General features: G+C 46.2%; 2 protein-coding genes across 3 annotated transcripts; one reads left to right on the top strand and one right to left on the bottom strand.

Moving 5' to 3' along the window:
* The first annotated feature begins 13,335 nt into the window (after positions 1–13,335).
* LOC103001987 (chromobox protein homolog 8) lies at positions 13,336–14,651 on the top strand. The gene has a single exon (XM_057531163.1). The coding sequence runs from the start codon at positions 13,361–13,363 to the stop codon at positions 14,474–14,476; it is 1,116 nt and encodes a 371-aa protein (XP_057387146.1). The 5' UTR covers positions 13,336–13,360; the 3' UTR covers positions 14,477–14,651.
* A 1,043-nt stretch (positions 14,652–15,694) lies between these two features.
* NKX1-2 (NK1 homeobox 2) lies at positions 15,695–20,654 on the bottom strand. Of its 2 annotated transcripts, XR_009005687.1 has the most exons (3): positions 20,363–20,654; positions 17,395–18,580; positions 15,695–17,171 (listed from the first exon to the last, which is right to left on the bottom strand). XR_009005687.1 is itself a non-coding variant. In XM_057531180.1 (2 exons), exons 1-2 carry the CDS (start codon positions 20,571–20,573, stop codon positions 17,877–17,879), a joined length of 915 nt encoding a protein of 304 aa, XP_057387163.1. In that variant the 5' UTR covers positions 20,574–20,654; the 3' UTR covers positions 15,695–17,876. The 2 variants fall into 2 exon arrangements, 1 of the variants encoding a protein (XP_057387163.1); XM_057531180.1 differs by having other exon boundaries at positions 15,695–18,580.
* Positions 20,655–23,640: the final 2,986 nt, after the last annotated feature.

Here is a 23,640-nt window from a genome sequence, read left to right as displayed (position 1 = left end):
TCCAGAACCCATCTCCATGTTGCTTTTAGTAGGAATTATTATTCTACACCTGCCCCAACTCATCTTTATTCCCCTGGGCAGGAATTAGAGGCAGAGTAGAGGCAGGCCTACGATCCTGAGATTCTAAAAGCCTAGATGGCAAAGCCCTTCCCACTCTTAGAATAATAACAGCCATTCAAAACCCCAGAAGCTTGGATTGAAAGAAGGATACTTCAAACCATTATTGTCCATTAATACCTTGCTACTTGTCCAAGCGCTGAAGGATTGTCACCTGGGCCTGATAAGTTTATAAAGTTATGTGCTAGAGAAAAGGGGATGGACCAAGTCTTAGCACGAGGCATGAGATCGGGAACAGAGCTGAGTCCAGAAGGGGAGGCTCTGAGAGGATCTTTGGGGTTAGTGACTGCAGATGGAGGATACTGCATGCCTGGGAGCCTGAGCAGGGAAAGAGAACAGAAAATACCAGAAGAGGGATTTGGGTGAACCAGGCCAACTCGGTGAAGGCTATTTAAATCAACTCAGTAGCAAATATTTTAAAAGAGACTCAATTCACAGAGCTAAAAAGTCAGCTAATTATCAATACTGAGACATAATAAATAAGTTATTTTGAAGATACGAATTAGAGATATAAGTGCAAAATAGAGCTGAAGAGTTTTTTTTTTAAATAAATTATTTATTTATTTATTTTTGGCTGCGTTGGGTCTTCGTTGCTGCGCGCGGGCTTTCTCTGGTTTCAGCGAGCGGGGGCCACTCTTCATTGCGGTGCACGGGCTTCTCATTGTGGTGGCTTCTCTTGTTGCGGAGCATGGGCTCTAGGCGCACGGGCTTCTGTAGTTGTGGCTCACGGGCTCTAGAGCGCAGGCTCAGTAGTTGTGGCGCACGGGCTTAGTTGCTCCATGGCATGTGGCACCTTCCCGGACCAGGGCTCCAACCCATGTTCACTGCATTGGCAGGAGGATTCTTAACCACTGTGCCACCAGGGAAGCCCAGACCTGAAGAGTCTTAAAGATCTTATCTAGCACTTTTAAGGACAGAGAAATCCAAGATTCCAAGGTAAAGGGCCCCAGCCAGTTGCGACATAGGTGACAGGACAGCCAAGAAGCCAAGTGTTCACCCCATCATGTGTTGTGTTTGACACTTAATCAGAAGTAAGAATTTTAACTAAGAATAAAAAAAGTTAAAGTAAAAATTTTTGACAAAAAATTAAGTAGTGAATTGGCAGCAGCGTTTATTTGGAAAATACATTGCTCATTAATTAAAAAATAAAATAATAGAAACCTCAAGTATTAGTTAAACATTTACATCCTTATCTATTCAGATACTAAGAAGTTCAGTGTATTTTGCAATTTTCTTTTTTATTGATTCCATGGAGGCCAACTAAGTGTGAGCTTTATAACTTTTATTATTTTTCTTTTGAGAACTTTAATTTTGACTCTTTTTAGTTGGACTATAGAAAACAACAACAACGGGACTTCCCTGGTGGTCCAGTGGTTAAGACTTCATGCTCCCAATGCAAGGGGCCTGGGTTCAATCCCTGGTCTGGGAACTAGATCCCTCATGCCACAAGAATATTTTTTATTTTATTTTATTTATTTTTATTTTATTTTATTTTATTTATTTTTTATACAGCAGGTCCTTATTAGTCATCAATTTTATACACATCAGTGTATACATGTCAATCCCAATCTCCCAATTCATCACACTACCACCACCCCCGCCACTTTCCCCCCTTGGTGTCCATACATTTGTTCTCTACATCTGTGTCTCTATTTCTGCCCTGCAAACAGGTTCATCTGTACCATTTTTCTAGGTTCCACATATATGCGTTAATATACAATATTTGTTTTTCTCTTTCTGACTTACATCACTCTGTATGACAGTCTCTAGATCCATCCACATCTCTACAAATGACCCAATTTTGTTCCTTTTTATGGCTGAGTAATATTCCATTGTATATATGTACCACATCTATTTTTTAAAAAAAGAAAGAAAACAACAACAATGACCCCCACCCCTGCAGAAAACCTGATGTATTAATTGAAAATAATTCAAACTTTTCTCCTAACGTTGTTGACGTAAATAAATGTAATTTTAAGATTTTTTAAATTTCAAAGTTAAATGTTATTAAATAAATATATGAGAATATATTATAAAATCATTTCATCTTTGTTGAAGACACTTTGTTTTGCTCTGAATTCTGCCAAGAGTTGTTCACATATTGGAAAGTCAAGTCACAGACAGCAATGCCAGTCTGGTATTTGAGTTACCAGTATGCTTTGTGTTTGTGGCTATCACATCCTTAATAGTGGTATATGGTCCTTCCCTTTTCTTTTGACCTGGATTCTCCTCCAAAAGGACTGTAGTGATAAAGATGAATTAAGTCTTTAAAGTAGGGATGAGAGATTATATTTTGCCCTGACACCTCAAGTTTGACTTAGTTCATTGACTGAACAAATTACTTTTGTTTTCTGATATCTGTATTAATTTAAATATAGATTAAAGCACCAGAAGATGTCTACTACCTTGGTCTCCCCATTTTTAATTTAATTTGAACTATTTATGTAGTGCCTCCTAATTCACAAAACACTGTGCAGAGTTCTGAGAGAATCAAGGGATTCAATAAAATGTAGCTCCTGACTTCAGGGGGTGGGAGTCTGACTGAAATCAATGTTCTAATGAACTTGTTAGAGCATCTAGCATCCAGACCATATAGTGGCTAAGATGCAGGCGTTGGAATCGGACAACCCAGAAGTCACTCCTAGCTCCACTGATCCTTACCTGGGTAACCTTGAGACCCTGTGGCTCACTTACTCATCTTGTAAAATGGGTTATCCAGAGGATCACTGATAGATGTGGCACTCTAAAACATCCAGCCACTTCTAAGCCACATGGCAGCTCAGTGTCTCGTAACATTATTATTTTTATTTACAATGAGGAGTAAAGGTTCTTTTCCAAGCCATCGTGATCATCATCTGGCCTTGAATCTTCCCTCTTCTACAGATTCCTATTGAAATCTAAGTAAATCATATATTACACTTAGAAGGCTAGAAAAGTGTTGATTGCAAATGCAGGAATATTTTATCACTGGGATCTACTGAAGTAAATTTTACTTAGAAAAGGCAACTTTTTTTTTTACTGCTACCTGTTCCCATTCTGGCCCTATGCCTCTCCCTGGAGTTTGGGAAGCCCTGTTGGGCCGGATTATATGTGATGAACTTCACTCTGAACTGGCCTTCTTCTGGTCGATAAACAAGCTTTGGTAACACCTTCCCACATGTGTTAATTTTCTAAAAGAAAGCTTGAGATAAATCCAGGATAGTAGGTAGCCCAGTGCCCCACTGGGCAGGTGGTCGAAAGAGAGTTGCCATTCTCCCTTTAATATCCAAAGATTGATAGTAGAAGGAACTTTGGAAACATTTGAATTACAAGTGTCCGTAGAACTACTTTCCTCTCTGACATTTTCTCCCCCAAGCAACTTCTTTTTGTTTTGTAAATAGTTAATACATTTACTTCATTTACAAATCAAAACAAATTAAAAAGTACACACTGAGAAGACTTCTTTCTACCCCAAGCCCATCTAGCTTTTGTCGCCACCAAGGGCAGCCCTTCACATTAGCATCTTGTTTATCTTTCCAATGATTCTTCATGCAATAAAGTAAATATAAAAACATGGGACTTCCCTGGTGGTCCAGTGGTTAAGAATCCGCCTTCCAATGCAGGGGACACAGGTTCGATCTAAGAGCCCACATGCCGAGGGGGAACTAAGACCCGCAACTAAGACCCGACACAGCCAAATAAATATTTTAAAAAATAAAAATAATAAAAAATTAAAAAAATAAAAACATGTCATTATTTCCTCTACTTTATAACACCTGAGACAGCAGATTGTATGTACTCTTTGTACCTTGCCTCTTAATATGCCCTGGAGCTCTCTCTGTGTCAATATGGAGAGGTCACCCTCATTCTTTTGTTTATACCTGCATTAATAGCCCCATATTACTGGACACTTGGATTATTTCCAATCTTTTGCTATTGCAAACAATGTCACAATAGAGAACCTTATCTCTGACATTTCGTGACTTGTCCTAGGAGTGAGATTGCTGGCTCAGAGAACTGGCCTACATTTCCAGTTTCAAGGCTAAGACTTCTAAATCCAGGGCTCGGAGGAGAGTAAATAAAGCAGGCTACTTACTCAGTTTGTGCCTGTGGACTGGCGCTGGTCTCTGCAATGAAATGGTGCAGAAATTGCGAGAAGTGAGAAAACTTAGAGCAATTTTCCATTGCTGTGTCATCCAAGTACATAATCATTTTTCTAAGTAGTTGATTTTTACTGATTTTATCTGTCTGTGATGACTGGAAAGAAAAAATGACTTCTGTGACTATGCAAAATCACCAATAGCTTCTTTATTATGAGATTTCCTTTCAAATCATTTTAAATTCAGTGACGTTTATTATCCAAACTTCTGAAAAAGTTGAAAAATAGGACTACCCCTAAACATGAAAGAGTAAAACAGAATTAGACTAAACAAGAAGTGAAAACATAGCTCAATCATTTAACAGCAGTTCTACCCAAAAACTGGGTTCACCTCTTAGGGGGTGTTGAGCCAAAAGACCTACCGAAGCCGAAGATCGGGAGAAGGAAGGATTTATTACTTGCAGCAAGTGAGAACACTGGGCATCTTTCCCAAATCAGTGTCTTCCTGAACAGCAAAATTGGGGGGTTTTAAGCTAAGGGTACATGCATATTCATGAAGGGGCCTGAGCAGTATGTGCATATTCATGAAGGGTCTCGAGTAGAGGAGGATTCAGCTTAGAATTGGGGCAAAGGTCTACAGTCTAAACTTTAGTCCTGAGGGTCAGAAAAGGTCAACATCATCATTCCCTAGCTTCCGACCAGTCTGGGGTCTTAGCAAGTAGTTAACCATCCTCCACCTGGGTGGGGGCCTTGGTTCCCATAGAACAACTCGAAGATATGTATTAGATTGTTATGTATATCCCTTGAGGAGGAACTAGGACTCTGTTTTATTACTGCACTATTGTTTCTTGACTGCTTTTCTTCTGTTCTTGCTTTCCTTTGTTCCCTTAAGATCATTAATTACTAAGACCTGTTCAAGGAGAAGCATTGTGGCCAGGCTTAGGTGACAAAAGGGTTTAGGTCAGAATGGCTTCTCTTATGTCAAAAAGCTGTATCTGGTTCTTTTCCTCTGGGGACCCCCTACCCTATCTGCCTACAGAATTGGTGGAATACCAACATATTCCGATGTGAGAGATATAAGACCTATAAAATATATGGAAGAACTGCCAGAGATAGGGGCTGGCGGGTGCGGGGGGGGGGGGGGGGGGAGGGTCTCCCAGATGAAACAAGTAGATAATGATACAATACAAAATGTAGTAGGTGCCAAGTGACATGGTGAGGCCTCACCTTTTTACAAAAGGATCTGGCCACCCAGGCAGAAAAGCAGTGTATCAGGAATCATCCTGTCTGCCAGGACACCAATCTCCAAAAAGTGGGAAGGAGGTGTAAGATGAAATCGAGATATGCAGGAAGAAAATGTTATAAATTCTATTTAATTTTATTATCTCATCCTTTTATTATTTTTTTAAATATTTATTTATTTATTTATTTGGTTGCGCTGGGTCTTAGTTGTGTCAGGCGAGCTCCTTAGTTGCGGCTCCAGGGCTCTTTAGTTGTGGCATGTGAACTCTTAGTTGCGGCACACATGTGGGATCTAGCTCGAACCCAGGCCCCCTGCATTGGGAGTACGGAGTCTTAACCACTGCGCCACTGTGTCCCATCTTATCCTTTTAAATACGCATTATCCTATCCTTTTAAATCCTTTTATTTTGCAAAGTAAATAATCGGTTAGCAGGGGAGAATGCATATACAACTTAAACAAATACGTATATTGTGCGTGCAGACTCACTAATTTTTATTCTGAAAGGTATGACATCAAAAGAGCTGAAAGACTATTGTACTAAAAATGTAGAACTGGAGGGCGGGGATCTGATGTGTTGCACCCTTCCACCCCCAGGGACACTGCCTGACATAGAGAAAGCAAAGAGGAATTATGTAAGCTCTGATACAGCCTTGGAAATAAGTACCTGCCTCAAGGGCCCAAGACGCTTCTACAGGTATGGTTGCTAAATATTTAAGCTTCCGAAAAGAGAGAGAACAAAACATCCTGTATCTGTCCTACCATGAAGTTGTTATTCAAACATAGTATTTATGCCTTCTAGAGTTGAAAGAAAAATTAGAAATCAGCTGGCAGATCGAATTACATGGGTTTATACTCTATAAACACGTGTGATCTTGCTACCAGGAAGGCATAGATTTCTCTAAACCACTGAAGGTCATCTTACTTCAACTTATTTTAGAAAACCATGTTGGAAGCTAACAACTTCATAGGGTGAAAAAGCAGTTATGATTTATCTCAGGAAAACAAATAACCCTGGTCCTTTGAACTTATCTTGGTAATACCATTAACTTCTTTGTTAGTTGTGTTTTGCCACACTCTGGGAGTTATAAATGCCTGGGAAGATCTTTCTAAGACACAAACCAGATCTGTACAGCATAAGCATGGCAAAGGTGAAATTAGTATCATGTTTCCAGCCTGAATTCCAAATGACATCAATGCCAGGAAGAGTGTTTCTTTGTACAGAATAGCTGACAAGAAGGTCATGGCATTTTCTACATTCTGTTGCACCAACTGCACACCAGTCTGTGACTTTTACTCACCTATTCCTCTCTCCCATGCCCAGCTAGAGTCTTTCTGTTGCATGCCCAGAGTTTACAGTAGTGCCTGGCACACAGCTGGTACCCAATATGTATTTGTGCAAAGGAAGGGAGGAGGGAATCTTTGGACAATATATTTACTATAATGTACAAAATAAATAAGGGGTAAAGGATATAAGTGTTTTTAATATATAAAGTATTCTTGAAACTCAACAACAAAAAGACAAAGATTCCAATTAAAAAATAACAAAGGGGCTTCCCTGGTGGCGCAGTGGTTGAGAATCTGCCTGCCAATGCAGGGGACATGGGTTCGGGCCCTGGTCAGGGAGGATCCCGCATGCCGCAGAGCGGCTAGGCCCGTGAGCCACAACTACTGAGCCTGCGCGTCTGGAGCCTGTGCTCCGCAGCGGGAGAGGCCGCGATAGTGAGAGGCCCGCGCACCGCAATGAGGAGTGGCCCCCCACTTGCCGCAACTGGAGAAAGCCCTCGCACAGAGGCGAAGACCCAACACAGCCATGGATAAATAAATAAATAAATAAATAATTTTAAAAAAAAAATAACAAAGGATTTGAATGGACGTTTCTCCAAAGAACATATACAAATGGCAGCATGCACATGAAAAGATGCTCAATATCATCAGTTATTAGGGAAATACAAATCAATACCACAGTGAGATATTACTTCACATCTACTAGGATAGTTTTAGCTTTAATAATAATAATAATAATAAGTGTTGGTAAGGATGTGGAGAAACTGGAACCCTCGTACATTGCTGGTGGGAATGTAAAACGGTACAGTTGAAATCAGTTTGGCAGCTTCTGAACAAATTAAACATGGAATTACCATATGGCTCAGAAATTCCATTCCTAGTTATGTGTCCAAAAGAATTGAAGACAGGCGTTTAAACAAAAACAGGTACATGAATGTTGTTCATAGCAGCACTATTCACAATAGCCAAAAAGTGGAAACAACCCAAATGTCCATCAACTGATGAATGCATAAACAAAATGTGGTCTATCCATACAATGGACTATTATTCAGCCATTAAAAGCAATGAAATACTAACACATGCCAAAACATGGATGAACCTTGGAAACATCATGCTAAGAGAAAGAAGCCAGACACAAAAGGTCACATGTCATATGATCCCATTTATATAAAATATCCAGAATAAGCAAATCCAGAGAAAGCAGGTTAGTGGCTGCCAGGGGCTGGGGGTGCAGGGGTGGGGAGCATGGGTAGTAACTACTTAATGGGTACAGGGTTTCTGCTTGAGGTGATGAAAAGTTATGGAACTAGATAGAGGTCATGGTTGTACAACATTGTGAATCTACTTAATGCCTCTAAATCAAACACTTATAAAGATTAAAATGGTAAATTTTATGTTATGTATATTTTAACACAATTTTTTAAAAATTTAATATTTTGGAAGATTTAAAAGTGAAGGAAGCTAACTTCAAATTAGAGATCTGCTTGAATTTTAATGTCTTTAAAAAGATTCCATCAAAATCTTGCTTGGAGATAAGAGGAGCTTTTTAGGATCAAAGTAGAGTTGCTTAGCTTTATTCTCTCTGTAGAGATGTATAGGAATTAAGTATCCTGGATTCCTGGGAACTTAAATTGATTTAGTCAGCCATGATGATGTACCAAAAAGAACTCCCTATGCAGAACTAGGACCCCTTAAAAAATGCATTAGTGAATGAATAGAACTTTCAAGAAGGGATTAAACTTTCCTTTTAACAGTTTTTTTTTAACAGTTATTTTAAAAACTTCCTGCATATTTGTGGTAATTTTAGATCTCATGAGTATGGACTTCTGAAAGTGGTGTCTAAATTTCCCCCGATGCAGCCCCTTCTACCTTACGATCTGCGAGTTATTTAGAAGCAAAGAGAACATTGGCCCCTGTCGTAAATGTATTAGCTACACACGAAAGAGAATAGGTCACAAGAAGGGAATCGATTCTTTAAAATAAGTAATTTTACGAGATTGCCCACTCAGCTCTTTTCTGTGGGCTGTCGTCTCTTGCCCCCAGTGTTCTTGGCCAGGGGAAATCCTGCAGAGGAGGTCCCAGTGCGATCAGCCGCTGCCTGGGAGAGCGGTTTATTTAAAATGCAGTCCCCACTTTGGGGCCCAGCTCCAAGCCCGACGGTTACCTAAATATACCAATTTTTTAAAAAAATAAATTTATTTATTTTACTTACTTATTTTTGGCTGCGTTGGGTCTTCGTTGCTGCGCGCGGGCTTTCTCTAGTTGCGGAGAACGGGGGCTACTCTTCTTTGCGTTGCACAGGCTTCTCACTGCGGTGACTTCTCTTGTTGCGAAGCACAGGCTCTAGGCGCGTGGGCTTCAGTAGTTGTGGCACGCAGGCTCAGTAGTTGTGGCTCGCGGGCTCTAGAGCGCAGGCTTAGTTGATCCATGGCACGTGGGATCTTCCCGGACCAGGGCTCCAACCCGTGTCCCCTGCATTGGCAGGCGGATTCTTAACCACTGTGCCACCAGGGAAGTCTCACCAATTTTTAAATTGGCAGGAAGAGCCATAATATTTACTGAGAGCATACTATGTGTCTCTCAGAAGTTTAGAAAATTTAGGAAACCGGGGACTCCCTGGAGGTCCAGTGGTTAGGACTCCATGCTTTCACTGCGGTGGGCCCGGGTTTAATCCCTGGGTGGGGAACTAAGATCCCACAAGCCTCGTGGCATGGCCAAAAAAAAAAAAAAATTAGGAAATTAGGAAACTAAAACCAGATTGCAGAGCTAATAAGTCGTAGAGAGAAGAAATAAAGGTCCTTCCTCTTTTGACTCCACAGACCAGTGTAGTCATAGGAAAGGAAGGGAATACGCAGACTGTAATTGTCCCTGTGCCTGGGACCCGTTTGCCTTAATAAATTCCCATTACCGGAACAGTTGTTGGCACAGAATGAGTGCTCAGTACACCGTGTGGCAGGAAGGAAGGTGGAGAGGGAGGGAGGAAAGAACTGTGGATACCCTTTCAAGACTGACACTTGACCTGTAACTACAAAATGCCAAACAGCTCTCAGATCATTTAAAAATATTTTTTTAACCAAATATTTTATATGTTTGATGGCCCCATGTACAACTTAAATCACCCTAGAGTTATTAGGCCCCGGTTTCAGGTTCTGCTTTTTTCTTACTAGCTGTGTGACCTTGGGCAAGTCACATAACCTCAATGAGTCACAGTTTCTAAGGTAATATAGGTGATCTTGGGCAAATCATCTCCTCTCTAAGACTCAGTTTATTTTACCAGTAAATGGGAGGGTTAACCAGTGGGCAGAAGATCTGATTAGGCACATCACCAAAACAGATACAAAATGGCCAATAGGCATATGAAGACAGAGTCAACGTCATTACCCATCAGGAAATGAAAATTGAAAGATAAATGTGATACTACTACATACCTTCTGGAATCATTGGAATGAAAAAGGTGGTCAGTCCTAAGTGATGGAAAGATGTGGAACACCTGGGACTCTTTTTTTTTTTTAATTTTATTTATTTTTGGCTGCGTTGGGTCTTTGTTGCTGCGCACAGGCTTTCTCTAGTTGCGGCGAGTGGAGGCTACTCTTTGTTGCGGTGCACGGGCTTCTCATTGCGGTGGCTTCTCTTGTTGCAGAGCACGGGCTCTAGGCGCACGGGCTTCAGTAGTTGTGGCACATGGGCTCAGTAGTTGTGGCACGTGGGCTCAGTAGTTGTGGCTCACAGGCTCTAGAGCACAGGCTTAGTAGTTGTGGCGCACGGGCTTAGTTGCTCCGCGGCATGCGGGATCTTCCCCGACCAGGACTCGAACCCGTGTCCCTTGCATTAGCAGGAGGATTCTTAACCACTGTGCCACCAGGGAAGCCACACCTGGGACTCATTCATTTCAGGTGGGAATGTAAACTGCAACAACCGCTGGCAAACTGATGGGCAGTATCTGCTAACGCTAGAGCTATGCATACCCAATAACTCCACTCCTAGATGTATTCCTAATGGAAATATGAAGATGTTATTTACCAAAAGACATGTATAAGACTGTTTAATCAAAATGGCCCCAAAGTGTCTGATTATCCATCAACAGTAGAATGGATAGGGACTTCCAGTGGTTAAGACTCTGTGCTCCCAAAGCAGGGGGCATGGGTTCTATCCCTGGTTGGGGAATTAAGATCCCACATTCTGCACGGCGTGGCCAAAAAAGCAGACAAACAAAAAACAAAAACAAAAAGTAAGAATGGATAAATTGTAGCAAGTGTATACAGTAATAGGCCATCAGAAATAGGAATAAATAATTTACAACACTATACAACATGGATAGAACTCACAAATGATGCTGAGCCAAGAAAGCCAGACACAGGGGTACATTCCGTTGGATTCCATTTTTATATTTAAAAGGAAAAAACAGGCACAGCTAATCCATGCTGTTAGAAGTAGGACAGCAGGCACCCTTGGGGAGGGAGGTATGAGAAGGTGACACAAGGGGCCTGGGGTGCTCACAATGTTCTGCTCTTGATCTGGGCGCTGATTACACAGGTGTTCTGTTTGTGAAGATGCTCCAAGCTGTATCCATCTGATATATTCAGTTTTTGGGGTTTTTTTTTAAAATTTATTTATTTATTTTATATTTATTTTTGGCTGCATTGGGTCTTTGTTGCTGCGCACGGGCTTTCTCTAGTCGTGGCGAGAGGAGGCTACTCTTCGTTGCAGTGCGTGGGCTTCTCATTGTGGTGGCTTTTCTTGTTGCGGAGCATGGGCTCTAGGCGTGTGGGCTCAGTAGTTGTGGCTCGTGGGCTGTAGAGCGCAGGCTCGGTAGTTGTGGCGCACGGGCTTAGTTGCTCCACGGCATGTGGGATCTTCCCGGACCAGGGCTCGAACCCATGTCCCCTGCATTGGCAGGTGGATTCTTAACCACTGCGCCACCAGGGAAGTCCCTGATATATTCAGTTTTCTGTGTTTATTCTACTGCAATAAAATTTTGTAAAGGAGGAGGTTGGCCTAGGTTCAGCATCTTTAATGTCCTTTCCAGCTTCAACTGGGATAATAACTACCTCATTGTGTCAGGCACTGAACTAAGTGCCTTCCACATAGACTCTTGTGCAGTCCTCCAAGCCAGGCACTATGGTGAGGAAACTGAGGCCCAGAGACATGAGGAACTTGCCAAGTTCATCTATCGACTGAGGGGTGGAGGTGGCTTTGAACCCAGCCACTCAGAGGCCAGGGGCCTTCACCTCGTCCTTGAAAACCACAGCCCAAGGGAACCAGGAGGAGTTAAGTGCAGCAAGAGCAACCCTACTGGGAGTCTCCCACTGGGTGTTTCCCCCTTTGTCTCCACAACCCAGCTCCTCCTGAGTCTTCCTTCCGCTGGAGGGAGAAGGGGGCCTTTCTCTTTCCCTGTTTCTCTTTCTCTGAATCTGTGTCTTCCCACCTCCCCTTAGACTCTTAGATGCTTCCCTTAAATTGACCATATGGAATTATGTTTTTAAATGTATTTATTATGTATTGAAGAATTTCTATGCTAGCCTACTCATAATTTTAAAAAGCTAGTTAAATAGGTTCTTAAGAGTCATTCCTAAAAAACCAAATACACTAAGCTGATCTGTGCCCATAAAATGGTTGGGGGGTCTCTCAATGCAAAAATGCTCTCTAATCACTCCTTTAAATAAGGCTCCCTGTCTACATGTTTTCAAGTGGGAATCTGAAATCGTAAATTTTTTTTAAGTATAGTTGATTTACAATGTTGTGTTAATTTCTGGTATACAACAAAGTCATTCAGAGAGAGAGAGAGATATATACATACATATATGCTTTTTCATATTCTTTTCCTTAATGGTTTATTACAGGATATTGAATATATTTCCCTGTGATATACAGTAGGACCTTGTTGTTTATGTTTTCTTATACATAGTAGTTTGTATATGTTAATCTCAAATTCCTAGTTTATCCCTCCCCCACCCCTGTGGGTCTGTTTCTGGCTTGTAAATAAGTTCATTTTAAAATGGTCATTTTTTAAAAAAATTTATTTATTTTATTTATTTTTGGCTGCGTTGGGTCTTCATTGCCGCGCGCGGTCTTTCTCTAGCTGGAGCCAGTGGGGGCTACTCTTCGTTGCGGTGCACGGGCCTCTCATTGTGGTGGCTTCTCTTGTTGCAGAGCACGGGCTCTAGGCGCGCACACGGGCTCGGTAGTTGTGGCGCATGGGCCTAGCTGCTCCACGGCATGTGGGATCTTCCCAGACCAGGGATCGAACCCATGTCCCCTGCATTGGCAGGTGGATTTTTAACCACTGTGCCACCAGGGAAGTCCCTAAACTGGTCATTTTTAACATCAGAAATTTATGACCAGTGGATGGCCCAAGTCTGAAAAGTTATCTACCAGACTCTTTATGGGGTATTCAGAACTTGTAAAGTTAGGCTAGGAAGTTAATGTCCTGGAAACCTGGTGTTGATTTAACTTGTAGCCACTAATTAAAATTCTGTAAAGATGCTTTGCTCTCACTATGGAAATGGCCTTAAATGTGTGTTTGTGTTTATACTGCCTACAAATGGAGCCACTATGTGTGTGTCTAGCAAGCGTCTGAAAAAGATGACTTAAGAAAGTCATGTTAGGGAAGCGGCCAAGGGGGGAAGCGGCGAGTCAACATGGAGCTTTCAGCGGTGGGGGAGCGGGTGTTCGCGGCCGAAGCCCTCCTGAAGCGGCGCATACGGAAAGGACGCATGGAATACCTCGTGAAATGGAAGGGCTGGTCGCAGAAGTACAGCACCTGGGAACCTGAAGAAAACATCCTGGATGCTCGCCTGCTCGCAGCCTTTGAGGAAAGGGAACGAGAGATGGAGCTCTATGGCCCCAAAAAGCGAGGACCCAAACCCAAAACCTTCCTGCTCAAGGCCCAGGCCAAGGCAAAGGCCAAAACTTACGAGTTCCGAAGTGACTCTGCCCGAGGCATTCGGATCCCCTATCCTGGCCGCTCACCCCAAGAACTGGCCTCTACTTCCCGGGCCCGTGAGGGCCTTCGGAACATGGGTCTTTCCCCACCGGGGAGCAGCAGCACCTGCCGAGTGGAGCCCCCTCGGGACCGTGATCGGGAACGGGATCGAGAGAGGGAGAGGGAACGAGAGCGTGAACGGGGTGCTAGCCGCGCAGACGACAAACCCAGCTCTCCAGGTGACAGCTCCAAGAAGCGAGGACCCAAGCCCCGGAAAGAGCTCCTGGACCCCTCACAAAGGCCCTTGGGAGAACCCAGTGATGGCCTTGGAGATTACCTCAAGGGCAGGAAGCTGGACGACACTGCTTCCGGGGCAGGAAAGTTCCCAGCTGGCCACAGTGTGATCCAGCTGGCTCGAAGGCAGGACTCGGACCTGGCCCAGTGCGGTGTGGCCAGCCCCAGCCCGGCTGAGGCCACGGGCAAGCTGGCTGTGGACACCTTTCCAGCCAGGGTCATAAAGCACAGGGCCGCCTTCCTGGAGGCCAAAGGCCAGGGCACCCTGGACCCTGGTGGCCCCCGGGGCCGGCATGGCTCAGGCACCCCCAGCTCTGTGGGGGGCTTGTATCGGGACATGGGGGCCCAAGGGGGAAGGCCCTCCCTCATCGCCAGGATCCCAGTGGCCAGAATCCTGGGGGACCCAGAGGAAGAATCCTGGAGCCCCTCTCTGACCAACTTGGAGAAGGTGGTGGTCACCGACGTGACCTCAAACTTTTTGACTGTCACAATTAAGGAAAGTAACACGGACCAAGGCTTTTTTAAAGAGAAAAGATGAATTGCTGGGTGGGTGATCCCAGGACAAGAGAGCAGGAGAGAGAGTGAGAGTGCAAACTTGGCATAATGCTTTTTATTTCTGGGTGGGAGGTGGCCTTCTGGCTGGTCCTGTCCCATCCGTACCTTCACATAACCCCCTTCCTTTCATCCCTCCCCCTCAGTTTTGGTTGGAAAGATTATCTCTAGAGTTATATTTTCTATTAGATGTAAATATGTTATTTAAGAAAAAATATCTAAATATATATATTTCAACTCTAAAAAAAAAAAAAAAAAAAAAGAAAGTCATGTTAGGGGGACTTCCCTGGTGGTCCAGTGGTTAAGCCTTTGCCTTCCAGTGCAGGGGGTGCAGGTTCAATCCCTGGTTGGGGAGCTAAGCTCCCATATGCCTCGTGGCCAAAAAGCCAAAACATAAAATAGAAGTAATATTGTAACAAATTCAATAAAGACTTTAAAAATGGTCCACATCAAAAAAAATCTTAAAAAAAAGAAAAAAAAGATTCCAAAGCCACAAAGCAACTGTTAGTGTTCGGTGACCTTCTGCACCGGCTGTCTTTGGGGCTTTGAAATTGATTTTCTTTTCTTTTTTAAAAATATTTATTTAATTAATTAATTTATTTATTTTTGGGGGGGCTGTGTTGGGTCTTTGTCGCTGTGCATGGGCTTTCTCTAGTTGTGTCCAGCGGGGGCTACTCTTTGTTGCGATGTGCAGGCTTCTCATTGCAGTGGCTTCTCTTGTTGAGGAGCACAGGCTCTAGGCGCGCCAGCTTCAGTAGTTGTGGCTGGCGGGCTCTAGAGCGCAGGCTCAGTAGTTGTGGCGCACGGGCTTAGTTGCTCCGCGGCATGTGGGATCTTCCTGGACCAGGGATCGAACCCATGATCCCTGCATTGGCAGGCGGATTCTTAACCACTGAGCCACCAGGGAAGCCCCTGAAATTGATTTTCAAAAAAAAAAAAAGTCGTGTTAGGGTAAAGATACCCTCTATTGATGAATGCTAGTTGGTGGGGGGTAGGAATGGGAATACATATATACAACCTCTGATAATTATAAAATTATTTAAAAGCTTTGCTAATAAAGAACAAGAAATAATTAGACAAGAAATTATTACAAACAAAATTTATTAGACAAACACATCAATAGATTGAGTCTAAGAATTTGGTTGGAAAGCCACTGGGCCTTTTAAAGCAGCAGAAGTCCAAAGTCACACACTTCGAGCATTACTCTGTTAAAATCTGAAGAAACAAGAAAGGTCAGGAAGTATAGCACTCCATGCTAGTCCATAGACAGATACGCCTCCCACCTCCCTCCCCAGTCCCTCTCTCCCAATGGAGTCTCCTGTGATTCTGGTACCTGAGAGGAATAGAATGTTTCCCGAGTCTTACAGAAATTCAGCTTCTTTGTTACAGAACTTGCCTCTGTGTATTTGAATTGCCTACTCCGGATACATGGAAAGTTGCTTTTGAGAAACTGAGAAATAGTTACTGAAGGAATGTTTATCAATATGTAAAGTGAATAAAATAATATTCTCTACTATAGTAACTGCATTTTGAATCTCATCTGGCATCAGTTGTCTTTTAGAAAGTCATAATGCATTGTTTGGGGACACTTTTCTTCTTCAGAATGAAAGGAAAAGAGTCTAATTAACAAATTATAATTAAATAATACATATTCTCAAATCTTATGAGAGTCCCATGAATGTGAAGTCTTCATTTAATTTGGAAGAAAGGGATATTTTCTCATTCCCGATAATAAATGAAGTAGATATTTCAAGGTTATAATAATATCATGTGTTCATAATACCAAACAGCATGCTCTTACTTTACAAGAAGCCATTGATCATTAAATTTAATTATTAATGACACAGGCTACCAAGAAATAGCAAGGAATATGGTATCCATATAGATATCACCGGGCCTAAAGTCCTCAAATAAAGGTGAGAGTGAAACGTATGTGACCTAGTTGGGGAGGTCTGGTTTTCTGAGATACGGGCTAAAAATCATATCACATAAAAAACTAAAGGAAGGGTATTCCAAACAAAGCCGGCAAGAGAATTTTACAGAACTAATTCTTAAGGGAGATAACAAAAGCAGCAGTTAGAATGCTCATCCATATATTAAGTTACTGCAGTTGAATCCATCATAAATATGCTTTTTGCTTCCATGGTAGCTTTTTACACCCCAAAATTATTTCTTTTACAGCTAACGACCTTTTGCTTGTTAACCATGCCATCTTGGAGAGTCTGTGTGGAACAGAGTATCTTTCAAGTCAGAATCTTAGCTGAAGCTCTAAAAATGTTGAGTTTGTGCTTTAAAAAAATAGTCCAATTCATGACTGCAGCGTGTGCTGGAGGCGCGAACTCTCCCCCGGGTTCGATCACTATTGGGAGCCTAGGATTTGCTGGGACAGACATATTAGCCAAGACTGAAGTTTTACAGTATCAAATACTGCATACCCAAATGGGCAGTCTCATGCATAGACCTCAAGATTTTAGTTGAGCCATTTGTCTCTTTGTTATTTTTATGCCTTTGGGGCCATAGCCGTGGTTCATCAAGGCTGTTCTCAAAACTTGCAGTGGTGTGGAAGTGCGTCTACTTCAGCAGGCAAGTCTAGCTACAAAGCTGTTGCATTTCCCAAAAGAACTTCCGGTCTTATCCGAAAAATCAGGTACACGTTTTCTCAGGAATAGCCTGTGGAGAGACTGTTTGGAACAAGAGTTGCGCTCAAGTCCTAATCTTAAACGAAGACCTAAAAATGTAGAGTGTTATGCATTTAAAAAATAGTCCATTTCACGGCGGCAGTGTGCGCTCACAGACTCAGCTCTCTCCAACTTTGTTCAGTATTTGGAAGGAATCGCTGGGTTTGGGCCAATAATCGAGTATGAAATGGGAAACAATCAGCTGTGAAAAGGGAAAGCTCCTTACCCTCTGAGTGAGCCACAGTCTTTGAAGATTCCATCCTAGGTGTGAGCAGCTGGAGGGAGGGTCTTGTCTCCCTCTGGACACCATCCCCGCGGCTGGGTTAGCCCCGCGCCGCCGAACACCCAGACCCTCAGAAAGAACCCTTGAACTGAATTAAGCCTGACCGAAAGTGAAGAACAAGGTCCAGAAACGGGCAGGCTTAAGGACAGCCTCCGTCTCCGGACACTTTTAAAGATGGCAGATCCTTGACCCCCTTTAGTGGACCGCGTGAATTCAAGGGTTCAGCGCGGCGGGGAGGCGGCAGGCGGCCTCTCCCTGCCCTCTGGCGGCGCCTCCCGGCAGCGGGAAGGGAAGGGGCGCGCAGACACCCGCGCACCAGGAGGGGGCAGTCCCTGCGCGCTGGCGCCCCTCCGTGGGGTGGGGACCACAAGTCCACGCCAATCACTGGTGAATCCGGACGAAGTGGGGCCCGAGGGACTCCGGGTTCATAAATGTGGGGCGTAGAAAGGGGTCAGGTAGGAGGGCCCGAGGAAGGGCGCAAAGGAGCCCCTGGCGGCGGCGGCTGTCAGCGGGAAGGAGGCGGCGGCCGGGAAGAGGACGTTGGCTGCCGAGTAGGAGGGGAAAGTCTGGAAAGGATGCGCGGCCGGGCCCAGCTGACCCGGGCTGGCCCCCGCGCCGCCGCCGCCCGCCCCCGCCGAAGTCCCAGGCTGGGGCGCGCCACCTCCCGCCTGCGCCGCGCCTTCGGCGCCGGGGTTCTGCTTCTTCCACTTGGTCCTGCGGTTCTGGAACCAAATTTTGACCTGCGTCTCAGTGAGGCTAAGCGATAGCGCGAGGTTCAGGCGCTCGCACACAGACAGGTAGCGCGTGGCCCGGAACTTGTTCTCCAAGGCCACCAGCTGCTCGTAGGTGAAGGCGGTGCGCGCGCGCCGCGGCTTGGAGCAGCTGGGCTCTGAGCGCCGGCGCCGGGGCCGCGGGGAGCCAGGCGAGCCCGGGGAGCCTGCGAGGCCGCCCGCGCTGCTCTCCGCCGCCGCCGATGCCGCGGCCCGGGCCTCGGGGGAGCGCGTCCGGGCCTCCTGCAGGCGCGCAGTCCGCTCCCGCCGCCGCCGCCGCCCTACGTCCTCCACGTCCTCCTCCTCCGCCTCCGAGCCCTCCAGGGGGGACGCCAAGCCGGCGCCTCGGCCCGCAGCATCTAGGGGAGAAGGGGACGGTGATCAGAAGCCCGGAGCTACCCGGCCGGTCCTGGTCCCCAGACCTGGTCCTTGTCCTCCCCAGAGCAGGCAGCTCTCTCTGCCCAACCCAGAGCCCAGCCCTGCCCCTCTCCGGAATTGCGCTCCCTGCCCTCACCCCCACGACCGCTCTTAGTTGCAAGCCCTTTCCAGGAGGTGGGGGTTAGGGTTGCAGTGCCCGCTTTCTCTTCACCCACCTACTACCTAGTAGGCGTCCGAGAAGTGTATTTCGAATGAATGAGTGACACTCCGCATTAAGAAAAAATAACGACCTTATTGGACTACCTTATCTTTGTACATTAAGACATCTATATGTCAAGTGCGTTTGGGGCTGTCTCCCCAGTCCCTAGAAGCCTATTTTGGCCTGGAACTGCCGGCAATTAAAAAAGAAGTTATTAAGCGCCCCCTCCTCCCTTTTAAAGTGAAATTCCCTCTTTCCCATCTTCTCTCTCCTGCCGTGTTAATAGAGTTTCAGATTTGTGCGGGGCCGGATCGATAGATGTCATCTATTAAAGGTAAGTTTTAATCGAACAATATTAGGATCAGACAGGGAAAGGGGGTTTGAAGTCGGTACCTGCAAGCTGCGGGCAGGAGATATGCAGGCGCCAGTAATAGAATATCGATCATGGGGGTGGGGAAAGGGGAGCGCGGCCCCTGCGAGGGGCGATCCGAACAATTACCAGGCAGACCGCCCAGGCCCAAGCGCAGCCGCCAGAGGCGCCCAGAGCCCCAGACAATCACCGCTAAACTTGGGGAAGGGAAGCGGGGGAGCTGCCGAGACTTCAAGCCTCTCCCTGACCTGAGCCCCCGATCTTTGGCGTCCTTCCAGGGAACCTCGTGCCCACGCCTCACCCAACTTGGGTCCTGCTGTTTTTTGTCTTTCCTTTCAGACACAGACTTTCCTGGACCCCTCGTCAGGTGTCCTCCAGAGTTAGGAGTTGTTTTGTTTATTTGTTTGTTTGTTTTTGCCGCACGCGGCTTGTGGGATCCTAGTTCCCCCACCAGGGATCGAACCCGTGTCCCCTGCAGTGGAAGGCGGAGTCCTAATCACTGGACCGCCAAGAATTCCCAGAGCTAGTGGTTAAATCAAAAAGGGTTTCGGGGAGAAAGGACCAAGAGCCTCCCGTCACCCCACCCCACTCCGGCCCCAGCCCAGTCAACGATTGGGTCTGGGGAGAGTGAGCGTGTGGGAGAGCGGAGTCTCTGTAGCTGTCTCTGGATGGTTGGAAGTGGGCCCTGGGTGCGAAAACCGGACATCACTGCCTACTAAGACTTTGGACACATGATTCAGCCTCAGCTTCCTCATCCTGAAAATGGAGAGATGATGCTGTCTACCTCGTTAAGGATGCTGTCTACCTCGCAGGTTCTGAAGTTTTTCCTGACTTTTATCCCAGTCTCTAGCCCAGGTCCTGGCACATAGGGGACAATTAAATGCCCAATAAATGAATGAGCCTGGACGAGGTGGGCGCTGGGTAAGAGTTTCCACTGCGAGTAAATCAGAGCTGGGGTGCTTGCTTGCTTAGCGGGTGAGCAGGAACAGGCTTCGGTGGCAAATCCCTGACCCGGGATGCTGGGGGCCCCCTTTCTGCGTCAGTTTAATTACGCGCCTGGTCCTGTGCGCCTTCTCCCCTTGGGGAAGACGCCGCTAAGGGCTACTCACCCGATCCACGGCTCTCCCTCCCACCTTCCCGTCGCATCATGTAAGCTGGGGCTTTCCGGGGCCGGAGGCCGCCTCGCATCCTTACCAGGCGTCTCTCGCTGCCGGGCCGGGTGCCGGCTGGAGTCCTTCCTTGTTTCGGCCTCTGCCAAACTTTTCTTGGCTTCCCGGGGAGCAGGGCGCACGGCTGGGAGCGCAGCGCGGGTGAATTTCTGAGGGTCCAGGATGTCCAGAACCGAGAAGGAGGTCTTGTGGTGGGAGGGAGCCGCCTTGGCCCCGCCGTCCTGCCATGCTAGCATGCCCGCCGCCCGCGGGCCGGAGGCCGGCGGCGCGGAGTCCGGGATGGCCGCGCTCGGGCTTGCCTTCGGCTGTGGCTCGGCCGCAGTTCTCAGCCGGTAGGAGGGTCGGGGCGGCCAAGTGAAGCTGGGGAGGGGGGCGTGGAGGGGGGGCGTGGAGAGAGCCGCGGGGGTCTGAGCGCCGATTGGCACTTGGGCTGCCCAGGCCCCCGCCAAGTGCAGGGCGCGCTCGCAGCAGCCCCAAGACTAAGGCTCGGGGACCTCTAGCCTCGGCGAGGGGGCGCCTTGGTGAGTCTGGTGCGCGCTCCCGCCGGGACAGCGCCGCCGGCTCAGCGCTCCTCCGCCCAACCTGCGGGAACTCGGGGTGCGCGAGGGAGGGAAGTCCGGACGCTTTCGTCCCGGAGATCCTCCCAATACGCCCACCCTGACTTGGGCTGCGATTTGCACCCTTCCCCCAGTGCACCCGCCTTTGAATTGGAGATGCAATTGAGGCCAGCACTGATTACTTCAAGGCAATGCTCAGCACATCTCCTGCCTCGCCAGTGAATTACAGTAATGGCCTCAGACCTGATCACCTCGGATTTAAAAGCCCTCATTTTCTCACAGTTTACAGTTTACAGTTTACAAAGCCCTTAGACCTGCGCGATCTCGTTTGATCCTCTGAGCATCCCTGTGCGGTGGGCGTGGCCTGGCAAGACTATTATCCCAGCTTTAAGATGAGGAAATTAAGGTTCAAAGATGAGAAGTGACGTTGCCCAGGGTCACTGTTAGTCGGTGACAGAGTCTGGATTCGAACCCAGGTCTTCTTTCCCGGACCATTATTCTTTTCAGTACGTCCTGCTCGCTAGGAAATAACGAAAGAAAGTCCCGCACTGTGTCAGAGGCTTTCCCTTCCACTCTGGAGGTCAGAGGGCAGCAGGGGTTTTGGAGAGATGTCTGAGCCCCCACCAAGATGACTTGCCGCTTTGGAAACCTTGCGGGTTGAGGTCTCAGAGCCAGGTGAGATGCTCTGGTGAGGGCAGGTGAGCCAGGTGAGGGTGGCTGCCCTGGCCGGCAAAGACGCCAAGCACAGTGCCTGATGCCCTTCAGGCCTTCTTCAGAGTCACAAATTTGATCATGTGCACAGATGTTGGGTCTCTGGGAATCAGGTTGCATCTTTGACCCTCATCCTCCCCCTAGCCCCAAGAAGAAAAAGGTTAAAAGGTGTTTGCCCGGTTTGGATTTAAGGTCAAAGAACAGAGACAGCTGTAAAAGCTTCCATCTGCCCCACCAAGTCCCGTGGGCTGGTGCACATCAGTCCTCGCGGAAGCTTCCACCAGCCAGGCCCTTCTTAACATTCTTTTTTTCCCTTTTGTTGTTTGGGGAGCAGTCTGAGCGCTAAGCATTTATCTCAGCGGCAGATTCTGAGGCTTCTCCTACCCCTCTGCCCAGAACTACCTCTAAGGCTGTCGTCCCTTTCTTCCCTGCCCCATGGGGTTTCCAAACAATGACTTGGCAATTAAGATTGTCCGTCAGGTAGAAGTAGGAAGGGGAGGAGAAACCTCACTGAAGTGCGGTGGGGGAGGAGGGAGGGGTGTGTGCTGCTAATCCCCTCCGTTATTGTAGAGAAGGTCTTACAGGCCAGCTTCTAGGAACTTTTCTCATTCAAACCTCGTGGCCCCTCCCAGAGGCGGCCACTGTATTCCCTGGGGACTTTAAAGCCCTGCTGAAATTCAAGCCAGCTTCAGTCCTAAAGCAGAGATGGATTGTGCTTTTAAAAGGAAATCAGAACAGGAAGTGCCAAGCCCAATGGACCACCTCCCATCAGAGGGAATGTGGGCCTTGGGAAAATCAAAGCAGGTGGCCACGGCACTAAACCGTGGTACCCAGGAACCTGGATTGCCAATCACAGAACCTTCCAGATCACAGATAGGGTACTTTGTTTTTTGTTTTGACAACTCTTTCTCACCCAGTTCTCACTTGATTTAAAAAAAAAACAAAAACCTTCTTAAACAACAAGATCCTAGTGTATAGCACAGGGGACTGTGTTCAATATCCTGTGATAAACCACAATGGAAAAGAATATGAAAAATAATGTATATATGTATAACTGAGTCACTGCTGTACAGCAGAAATTAACACAACATTGTCAATCAAGTATATGTCAATAAAATACATTTTTTTAAAAAAATCTTTCTTTCCTTTCTCCCTCCCCAATGATCCCAGTCCCCTTTTACATTTTTCTACCCACATTTATATTTTTTCATATTTAGGTTCTTCAAGGTAGCTAGAAATAGATCTCTTTAAGGGAGCTCCAGAATGGACGTTTCTGGCTTCCCATGGTCCCTCTTCTTAACTGTTCTGTAAGAAATATTGAAACCACTTTCACAGGAAGGTGGGCTGGCATTCCAGAGGGCACCGAATGCCCCCAACCAGAGGGACACGTAAGGCGCAGAAGCCAGGGCAGGCCAAACCTGGGTCATTTTCATTTCACTTTATCAATTGTCTCCAAAAATTTTGTTCAAATAATATGAATCATTTTTCCTTTGAGGTCCACAGGTGTTAAATATAGAAAAGGAGCAGAAAGAGTAGAAGCAACAAATTGGAAAGTCAGGAACACATAAAGGCCATGTGCTTTAAGACTGTGAATCTTTAAGAACTCCTATTAGTTGTCTTTCTTTTTTCCTTGTCCTTTATTTTTGATATGTGTGTTCAGTGCAGCACAAGGTGATGTGAACCCTTGCACTCAGGACTTGGCGTCTGGAGACAGATGCCACCGGAAACACCGCGGTGTCTCCCATCCACATTGCAGGAATAGAAAATGCGCCCTCTTATTCACCCAACTTAAAGAGAAGCACCCCACCCAAAGAACAGGTTAAATTCTTCAATTTGGTGAGGGGAGGGGGTGCCTTGGGGAATTGTGTTTCTGGCCACCTGCTTTGTAAATGACTAGAGGCAGTGAGACTTCATATAGGAACAATTTGGAGATGTGTTGACTTGCTAACGTCCTCATGCGTGTATTTATACACAAGGTGTTCCTATATAATAAGGATATCCATAGCCAGCAAGCCACTTTCCCCCTGTGCATGGA

The sequence above is a fragment of the Balaenoptera acutorostrata genome, chromosome 16, assembly GCF_949987535.1.
Source record: "Balaenoptera acutorostrata chromosome 16, mBalAcu1.1, whole genome shotgun sequence".
NCBI classification, from domain to species: domain Eukaryota; kingdom Metazoa; phylum Chordata; class Mammalia; order Artiodactyla; family Balaenopteridae; genus Balaenoptera; species Balaenoptera acutorostrata.
Note: the sequence above shows the minus strand (reverse complement) of the source record. Positions and strands in the feature narration are given on the sequence as shown.

Excerpts from the sequence above, each read along its gene's own strand:
- NKX1-2 (XM_057531180.1), bottom strand. The coding sequence starts at position 20,573 with ATGCTAGCATGGCAGGACGGCGGGGCCAAGGCGGCTCCCTCCCACCAC. Across the intron at positions 18,581-20,362 it reads CCGGCAGCGAGAGACGCCTG|ATGCTGCGGGCCGAGGCGCC; the intron begins GTAAGGATGCGA and ends CTTCTCCCCTAG.
- LOC103001987 (XM_057531163.1), top strand. The coding sequence starts at position 13,361 with ATGGAGCTTTCAGCGGTGGGGGAGCGGGTGTTCGCGGCCGAAGCCCTC.